Genomic DNA, 10,109 nt, shown 5'->3' with positions numbered 1-10,109 from the left:
GAAGGTGGCATGATAGATGTAATATGAATTTAGATATACAACTTGCTGGGGCTGCCTTGACCTGCATTCAAATGTCATCTTTCTGAAGTTGATAAATAATAAAATAATACCAGTCAAGTACTTGGGTGTGGAGGGAGATGATTTATTTCCACAATAGCACATGGCTAACGATTGTATGGTCAGGAGTTCAATTCCCAGTGGTGCTTCATGTCCTTGAGCAAGACACTTTATTTCACATTGCTCCAGTCCACTCTGCTGGCAGAAATGACTAGCACCTGTATTTCAAAAGGGTGGCCATGTCACATTCTGTGTCACACTGAATCTCCCTGAGAACTGCATTAAGGATACATGTGTCTGTGGAGTGCTCAGCCACTTGCACATTAACTTCATGTGCAGGCTGTTCCGTTGATCAGATCAATTGGAACACTCATTGTTGCAACCAACAACGTGTCAGTTTTTCCAATTTCTAAGGTGGTGCTCCAGCATGACCATAGTCCAATGAGTGAGGCCAGTAAATGAATAGAAGAATAATATACCATACCAATCAATATATGAATAAAACTATGAGCACAAACAGATTGCTTTGTTAACCTTTCCATAAAAAAACATAAGTATAACCCATAATCCATTCAAGGAATATGAAACCATAAAACAGAGGATAATAAAACATCAGCTGGGCCCTTAATAATGCATAGTAGTGGCTAATTAAGGGAAGTAATCATGAGATAGATAAAGGTTGTTGTTGTAGTTTAACCACAAGCCTGAACCGATTAAGCATACCGACAATAGAAGATATTCCAGCTGTCACCACAATCTGTTTTCAGGTATATCAAATACTATGTTATCCGATATGTTGCAACTGTTTAAAAAATTTTAAAGTTAACAAGCTGTGATTTAAATAAGATTTAGTTGCAATCTCTAGCAGGCCTAGTGAAACACTCTGCGCGCACGCGCGCACACACACACACATAATCCGTCCTATTTCAACATATCCCCAACATGGACTCTGTCTGTTTCTAGCAGAGTTCAGTAGGGTTGTAAATCTAATCTGAGATTCTCAGACCTAACACTAGATGTTAATGTGCTGCTTTTTGATTGTAGCAAATCTAAAAAGCTCATGGATACAGCAATTCTAAGCCATCATTTAAGCACAACTGTATGTTCTGTAAATAACAATAATAATATTTATAAGTTGAAAGCTTATAAGAGATCACAGGGTATTGGCTAAAGAAAATAGTCTAATAGTGGGGCATATAAGCCCTCAACGGAAAAAAAGTGAATTTTTTTGTACACATGGGAAATGAACTAACACCCCGAAAGAAAAAAGAAAAATACACTTTTTTTTCCATCAAGGGTTTATCTACTCCAATATTAGACTATTTTCTTTAGCCAATACATGGCCACCTCTTATAGGTTTTAAGCTTATAGTTACTATTATTATTATTTACAGAATTTGTCACTTGTTACCACTTCTCCATTTAACACACAAGTGTATGTGTATCAATGTAAAGTATTGATACTTTGGTAGTTACTATTGGGTTGCCAGCCTTGTGTCGTTATGCAAATAAGTGGTAACAGTCTCAATTTTGAGGCCGACCAAAGAAAATGTGCAGGGGACAGGTAAAGGAGGAGATTGGGAGGGTTGGCTTGAGGAGAGAGGATGACCAAAACTGGGTGAGACAGTGTGAGAGCGATTGCTGTAAGAGTGAGATAGATCCAGCCACCCCTGTCAACAGGGACAAACCTGGATTTAAAATATTGGACATCGATCTAATAAGTAGCAGCGTTTTGCTATTTCATCTCAACAAGTTGCAAGCTCGTGACAAGTGGACTCTGGAAAGTTAAGTAACAATAAATATGTTCAGTTCAACTTCCACTCCAACCTACTAAAAAAGATCCCCCATGGGACTTAATTTTATACTGAGAGAAATACACACGGATATAGCCACTGTATGTACACATGAAAGTCAGATCTAAGATTTAAATTGGATTTTCTATGATTGGATGTCCTTCCGGTCACCAATCCTCACCTGTTTTCAAGTAAAGGTAATATTTCCCTGCAACCAAACATGTATTTGCAAAAATGACATTCATTTACAAGAATTACATGATGTCATGACAAAACACACACACACACACACACACACATATTGGGTCATCCCATAAATAATGCAGTTTTTTACATGTATATCTATATCTGTATATACTCAATGTACTAACTTCATTATCACATTCCCATAAATATATTGTAAATGTTGTTACTATTAAATATTTCAGATTAAAATAAAACAAGTTACCATAATCTGTGATTTAAATCTCCCAAACTACTCTCCTTTATTTTGTTTGTTTACATATTACAGAGTATTATGTATGCATGTGTATAATGTTCACAGTGTAATGGACTGTGTTGTGTGGTGGTGTATGTTATGTGGTTGTTTAGCCTCAAGTCAACTTTGCTCAAGTATACCTTCCTATGTGTGCGTGTGTGTGTGTGGTGTAGTGGTGATAATTTGTGTATGTAGAGCATGTTGTTTATCCCTAGATCAGCTTTGCTTAAGTAGACCTTTGTGAGAGGGTGTATGCACATGTGTGTAAGCGTTTGTGTGTGTGTGTGTGTGTGTGTACTGTGGTGGTTATGTGCTGGTGTTGTAGTGGAGTGTATGTATATTTGTATTTATGTGTGTGTGTGCATGTATATTTATTTATATGTCAGTATTAAAGAGGTATATTATTACCACCTAGTTAGCAAGAAATTAGGCTTTTTGAGGACAATAGAAGGAGATTGGGGTTACTTGGGTGTGGCCCTGTAAGTAATAGGGATCATCTTTTACAAACAAATAAATAAATAACTGATTTGCTTTGTTTTAGAAGATTAGGTGATATAAAACTGTTTATTTATCTAGGTTTGAAAGGAAAGATGTAGGCATACCAATCTCAACAGCATTATCCCTTATGTTATGTTTAACATAACTAAAAGGCATGTATGTAGACAAATCTTATATATATATGTTAAAAGATGATACACTCACACACGCACATATATACTTTGGTGGTACCCCAGCTTTTGGACTGAAATGAAAATAATATATATACGTCCATTGCAAGAGTGCAAACTCTTCCTTTTTTCCAGAGTGTCAAACTTATACACCTTGAGTGCATATTTTTTTCCATTTCTATTTGTAAAACATATGTGTATACACACAAGTGCACAAGTTGGAAGGTTTGCTGGTCAAGGCCACCACCACTACCATCATCATCATCATCATTTTTACATCCACTTTAATATCTTTAAATATCCTGCTGCAATGGATTGGATGGGTTGTCACTGCTCTCAAAGACTGGTGCTTGTACATTTCATTTTAGTTTGGTTGCACTGGCTGGATGCCCTTCCTATCACCAAACATTATACAGACTGCAGTGAGTGCATTCTCTCATAGCAAAAGCATTAGTGAGGTTGTTGTGTCCTCGGAAACACAGCACAAGAGGGATCTCTCCACTTGTCTGCCGACTACTTTACAGTGTGTACTGGCACCAGCACTAGAGACTTTGCAGAAATGGAACTAAAAGGACCTCTTGTACACTGTAAATGTAAAGAGCAGTCAGAATCCTAAGATATGTATCTTTACTCACAGTGATGTGACCAAGGAGGGGAACAGGAGAAAGAGCAATGACAAAAGAAAGAACAGAATGGGTAGGTGAAAGGAGCAACAGCATAACTGTTGTGGGTACAACTGAAGTGGCTTGGGGAAGAAAGCATCTTGATTGCTAGCAATACAGAAAAGATGTAGTTAGAGTACAATGAGTACAGATAGTTCACTGTCGCCTTTTTTATGTAGGCCCAGTGATGAGTATGATCTGATGCAGTCACTTATTACATAGATCTCATGGACAGTGAGAGAGGTAGACTGATGATGTTGGTAGATAGGAGAGACTGAATGCATGTTGGCCTCCATGCCAACCACCATTATGCAAGCAATAGAGGTGGTGTGGATATGAGTGATGGATGAAAGAGGGAAATAAGTGACAGGGAGATGTGAGAGGAGTTAAGGATGCAGAGATAGCAACAGGTACAGACTTTGTAGGGTACAAATATGTATATATAAGTGTGTATATACATAGAAACAAACATATAGAGCCCAGCTTCCATTACTGCCGTCATTTTAATGTACATTTCGCTGTAATTGTTTGTGGGTGGTCAGCTCTTCTCTAGTACTATGTATCGCCAATCAAGACTGTCCTTTGTCATCTCTGTGAAATGCAGCATCTTCAGGTCTGCTTTTATTATGTCATCCCAATTCTTCTTCAGTTTGCCTCTTCCTTGGGTTCCACTAACTTGGAGAGCTTTGGTACTTCTTTGTGCATCACATGTTCATGCCAATGCAGCCTTCCTCCTTGCATATTAGATCTGTTTCCTCTTACAACCAGTTTTTCTCTCAGCTTATTAGTACTTTGACGGTCATCCACACAAATATTACACATTCAGTTGAGCAGGCTTGCTTCATCTTTTTTTTTTGTAGTCTTGGCAAGCTGTCTACATTCAAGGTCCTTTTTTCACAACCATGCAGCATGAACACAAACAATATACAATCTGCCCTTCACTCTGAAAGAAAAGACCTTTGTTACCAGCAGAGATAACAGCTCTCTTGAACTTTTACCAATCCACTCTTACCCTGGCAATAACACTTTCAGAACAACCACCTCTGCTGCTAAGTAAGCTATCCAAGTAACAGAAACTATCATCTACTTCTAGGGAACCTTCTAGGTATTTAAGAGTATCTATTTCATTTGTGCTCTTGGTGCTTACTGCCCCTGTACATATGCTACATACAAAGCCTGCCTCTGATTCTCTACTTCTTGTGAGTCCATAGCTTACTTTGGTTAACTCATGGTGTTTCTACCTACCCCTTTTCAGTATATTCATCAAAGCTACTTACTTTACGATACCAGAGTCCTGTCTTCTTTCCTACTTGCTAAAGTTTTAATTTAAAAAGTTTACTTTGAGGGCTCTCAGTTCTAAATTTTGCTTTCATGTCTGGAATTTTTCCTCTAATTCTATTATTGATTCAGCTACAACCTGATTATGAGTAGACAGTGGGACTTAAACTCCTTTGAGAAGGCCAATAGGCTATGATAAATAAGAGGGAGCTAAGAACCAAACCTTGATGATCACCTGCCATAATGCTGGCACTTGTGCTGGAGGCATGTGAAAAGCACCCTTCGAATGCTGGGCAATATACTGTGCTTGAGAAAACCCATCAAGCTGATTGAAATCGTAGTGTCATCTACCTGGCACCCATGCTGGTGGCATGTAAGAAGCACCCTTCGAACTTTAGGCTTCACGGATGCAGTAACAACTGACCAAGACCTTTGACAATATAACATGATTGAGAAGACCTGTCAAGCCAACCAAAATCATTGTCGTGGCTGATGCTGGTGTTTTGTAACTGGCACCCATGCTGGTGGCATGTAAAAAGCAGCTACTACAACTCTTGGAGTGGTTGGTGATAGGAAGGACATCCAGCTGTAGAAATCATGCCAAATCAGACAGAAATCTGGTGCAGCTCTCCATCTTAACAATTTTCAGTCAAACTGTCCAACCCACACCAGCATGGAAAATGGACATTAAATGCTGCTGCTGCTGATGATGATGATTGTACCTCTGTACATAGCTTGTACATCTCTCACAAGCCATTCGCTTACACCTGTTTTCCTCAGACACCACAAGATTATAGACCATAGTCACCACTCTCTTCTTTCCCTTATCACTAGGCCTATATATAAAAGGCTACATCAAACTGTTTGTATTCACTGTACTCTAACTACATCCCTTCTGTACAGCTACCAATCCTCATTGTCAAATGATGGAGAACCATTTGGATCTCCATTTATTGATAATGAGGATTAACCATTTGGAGATCTAGCATGTATCTTGCTTCACTATATATAATGAACACCTTGGTAAGTACTCCTGATGAACTAGCAACTTTTTCCCCTTCATATACTTAACTGCTCTGTCTACCATACTGTTCTCAATTTGAATTGCTGGTCCCTCTGTTGAGTCAGCATGCAGTTCGACCTTCTTTTTCCCATGCGCTCCTTTTGTTCAACAGCCTCTCATAATGGCACTTCCACACCACTTTCTTTCTATCAGCAATAAAGGCAAGTTTGCTTCTATCAATCTCAGTTTTCCTGGCACATTGTCTTGCAATATAGTGTCTCCCTTTTTGTATGTTGTAGCATCTCACATATGTAATAGAGTTTCAGAAATTATATTGTCAATTTATTCTTAATTTAAAATGGTAAAAGTAGAGTCACATGTGGTGGCATAACCTGGGTTTCAGTCACCTTGTGCTGCAGCCATATTGGCCACCTTCTTTCTTAAGCACAAAATACTTTTGACAACAGCAAATATATAGATTGGGTTGGCCAAAAAGTTTGTTCGCTTTTTTCCTTTGTGCATGCGTACTTGTTAGATATCTGACACACTAACATAGCTCAACAAAAATTTGCGACAAGACCCGTTGCGTTTTATGCATTTAAAATTACCCTGAAAATGGAGAATCAAAACAAATATTATTGACACATCATGCTATGTTTAGGATACATAAGCACAATACTTGGACTAATCTATCTTGATTTTAATTTTGATAAAGTGAATTTATATCAAACTCTGAATCAGAACCTTATAAAAATAAAAAAAAACTTTACAATATAAACAAGATCTCACTCCAAAGAATCAATTATGCATCAAAACAAAAATAAGTTTCATTATTTGGTTACCTTCCTCTATGTTCTGAGTTCAAGTCTTGCTGACATCAACTTTGCTTTCCATCCTTGCAGGTTTATAAACGCTTTAGCGTTTAGATTCCTCAGTCAAATGTAATACTCATTTATTCATATTAATTCGAATTAATCATGCATTATCTTGTAGCTTTGAGATTTCGGTTATATGACTGTTTATTCTTAGAATGACATTGTAGGGTAGGTGCAAGAGGTTGCATCTTGCCAGTTTGAACATAAAACAGATGGAATATTGTGGTCGGGTATGGCCAGTTTAAACATTAGAAGGCTAAAGTACCAACCATATAGACTGGGTGTAATTTAATTGTCTAACTCCCCTCACCCCATATTTGTGGCACTGTGCCTGTGTTAGAAATTATAAATATTAATGGACAGTGGTGTGACAGAACCAAACGAAATGCTTTTCAGCATTTAGCCATTCTCCTCAACTTTCTCAGTTCAAATTCCGATGAAGTCAACTTTACCTTTACATCCTTCCAAGCGTTGATTTAATAAAATACCAGTCAAATAAATGGGTTAATTTATCAATTATAAGTTCTCCCTGCTCCTTCCCCAAAATGTGAGCTTGTGCCAAACCATTACGGATTAAATTAAAATGTATAGAAAATGCAAAGAAAAAAATTTTGTTCAGGGTTTTACCATCAACTTTATATACCATAATCGCCCTTCTTCAAGATTATGGTTTGGACAAGCAGATTCCTTGGGGTTTTTTTTGGGGGGGGGGGGACAAATAAATATGTCTAATTAAGGTATAATGCCCGCATTTTTCAGGGGAGGATGTTAGTCGATACCAATGACCCAAGTGTTTGACTAGTACTTTATTTTATCGCCCCCAGAAGGATGAAAGGCGAAGTTGATCTCGGCGGACTTGAAGTCGGAGCGTAAAAAAAACCGGGAAAAAAAACCTAAAGCATTTTCTCCGACGCTCTCACAACGGGTTCTGGCGGAGGTAAAGAATACGCACATCACCCGTTTTTCGGCATAACCCTAACCCTTACTACCAGAAAAGGGTGGTGGGCGTATTCTTTACTTTTACCCGTGTTATATTTAAGGGTCCCGTTATCTTATTTCAAATCTTCATATTGTCAATGTAGGTAAGTAGATACATCTTCATAGCAACCTGTTATGGGTGTAGTGAAGATGGGAGTCGGGCCTAGCAGTATCATTCATTGAATAAACTTGTAAGCATTGTTAAATTCCATGGTAATAAAGAAAATTGATTGGTTTTTACAGGTATCTATCATAACTGGTGTGGGGGACTGTGAATATTATATAGCAATTTCTATACATCGTGCTAGACAGCTTAATAATTTTTACAGGTAAACATATCCAGAGTTCCATACAGACTTGAAGGATTGTTTACTTTGAAATGAAAGTAACGGGATTCAATAAGATGTTATCTAGACAGGTAGATTATGGTGTTACTACCTGTTTTGGTGGAAAGTGGGCGAGTTGTTAATATGTCACCCATCGCGAAGGACACGTGTATAACGGGACAGGTAGGTTCCCTGGGCTATGACAGTTTGAAGATTTTCACGAGACAACAAAATATTTATATACATAAAAGAAATGAGCGGCGTATTTATAGAATATATATGTTTGTATTTTTTCTGTTTTTAAGTTTGTATATGCCATCGTTTCTAAAGAAATATCCGTCTGCTAGAAAGAAAACATCAAGGTATACTCGATCGGAGGAATGAAATAAAAACAAAAGAATGTTTGGGAGTGAGATAATTATGCTAAATAAACATTTAAAAATTCGTACAGAATATAAATACATAATTTTTGTTTTTGGTAAACTTACGGAAATGAGGACTGTTTGGTGCTCGATAGGCATTATATTTAGCATCCAGTGCAAGAACTTGTTGCCAAACAGCTGCCATGACACGAACAACGTTGGAGGAACTCGCAAACACACAAAGATAGTTTTTTTTTTTTTTTTTTTATATATCTTCGAAGACTGCAGAAAATCAAAACATAAAAAAGCATAATATCAATATTACTAATTTAAAAAAAGAGAAAAAATGCTTAATAATAATTTTCTAATGTGTAATATTTAAAAATTATAATTTATATAAAGAGTAGGTTGGTAAAAACTTTATAGCTTTCATTTGCGTATTTATATGCGGATGTGTTTGCTAAAAACGCCTAGCTCTACTTGTAATACTGAAGAAGGCAGCCATTTTCAACCTTACTTCCGTAAAGTTGACAAGAGTCGTAACAACTGGCAAACTTTGTCAGATTAACTTTGGATTTGTATTTCTCATACAGAACTCGTCAAGAATGCAAGCAATCAAATGTGTGGTTGTTGGTGATGGGTATGTAATGTTCTAAATTCTTAAACTTATCCAGCTTTATTGTTCAGTTTTTACTTAACATTTCCTACAACACACGTTCGTTGCCGAATCTCTTCAGAAACGCTTTTTTTTTCCTCTTCTTCTCCCAGTGAAAAACAGCAATTTATTATAAGATCCCAGTGAGCTCATACACTAAAAACTATCGGTAGAAATTCCACAGTGTCTTGTCTTTAATGTAATCGTTATTATGTTTGATGTTATTTTGTTTAAAAAGACAAATTAACAATTTTTCTCAAGCGACGTAGCCACTATCTGCTCTTATTTCTTAAGAATTACAAGGATCACTTCAGAAGTTTTCCCCATCGTTAACCTCCCCCAACGCTGCACTAATTATTACCAACTTCCTACCGTCACTTACAATACAATACACTCGTCAGTCACAACTTTTTTAAGAAGCTCAACTCTGTAAAAAGATTATAAAACCTGTTACGATCAATTACTTGTCATTTTATATTTTTTTCAAACAAAAATTTATTCAGTTTTATAAGACTCTTTAAAACTGACCTATTTATTATTTTTTTATTATTGAAATCTCAGTGTATCTAGATAATTATAATTTAATTACAGTTGACTATTTCGGTGACAAACTTCTCTGCCAACCCATTTTAATCTAATCCCGTAAAAACTTCTCAAGCCTTTTCCTACTCTGTCATTACTTTCCTTTCATTTACAAAATCTCTTTCAGTCACGGATCGACTATTTATTCAGCGGTTTTATACATTTTTTTATTTTGTTTTTCTCCAACTACTCAGTTACAATTAAAACAGTCACTCAATTTACTATAATTTGATGTCTTTCAAAACACCTCATCTACACACAGATTACTTACAGACGCACTCACATTTATTATATCAATATAAATATCGTGTATAAATTTGCGTGTATGTTTATATATACATGTATACAAGATCGCCCATGTATATATATATATATATATATATATATATATAT

At 36.6% G+C, this 10,109-nt stretch overlaps 2 protein-coding genes across 2 annotated transcripts in view; one reads left to right on the top strand and one right to left on the bottom strand.

Annotated features, from left to right (window-relative positions):
- LOC106871344 (WD repeat-containing protein 13-like) overlaps positions 1 to 8,746 on the bottom strand; it is a 198,006-nt gene extending 189,260 nt beyond the window's left edge. Inside the window, exon 1 of the mRNA XM_052976142.1 lies at positions 8,606 to 8,746. Coding sequence (XP_052832102.1) covers positions 8,606 to 8,684 — 79 coding nt within the window. The 5' untranslated portion in view covers positions 8,685 to 8,746. The remainder of the gene's footprint in view (positions 1 to 8,605) is intronic.
- Positions 8,747 to 8,953: 207 nt separating this feature from the next.
- Positions 8,954 to 10,109, top strand: part of LOC106871346 (ras-related C3 botulinum toxin substrate 1) — a 36,997-nt gene continuing 35,841 nt past the window's right edge. The window contains exon 1 of the mRNA XM_014917747.2: positions 8,954 to 9,119. Within this exon, the coding sequence (XP_014773233.1) occupies positions 9,085 to 9,119 (35 nt within the window). The 5' untranslated portion in view covers positions 8,954 to 9,084. The remainder of the gene's footprint in view (positions 9,120 to 10,109) is intronic.

This window comes from Octopus bimaculoides, chromosome 23 (assembly GCF_001194135.2).
Source record: "Octopus bimaculoides isolate UCB-OBI-ISO-001 chromosome 23, ASM119413v2, whole genome shotgun sequence".
Classification (NCBI taxonomy): Eukaryota; Metazoa; Mollusca; class Cephalopoda; order Octopoda; family Octopodidae; genus Octopus; species Octopus bimaculoides.
The sequence above is the reverse complement of the archived record's forward strand: the minus strand, read 5'-3'. Positions and strand labels throughout refer to the sequence as shown.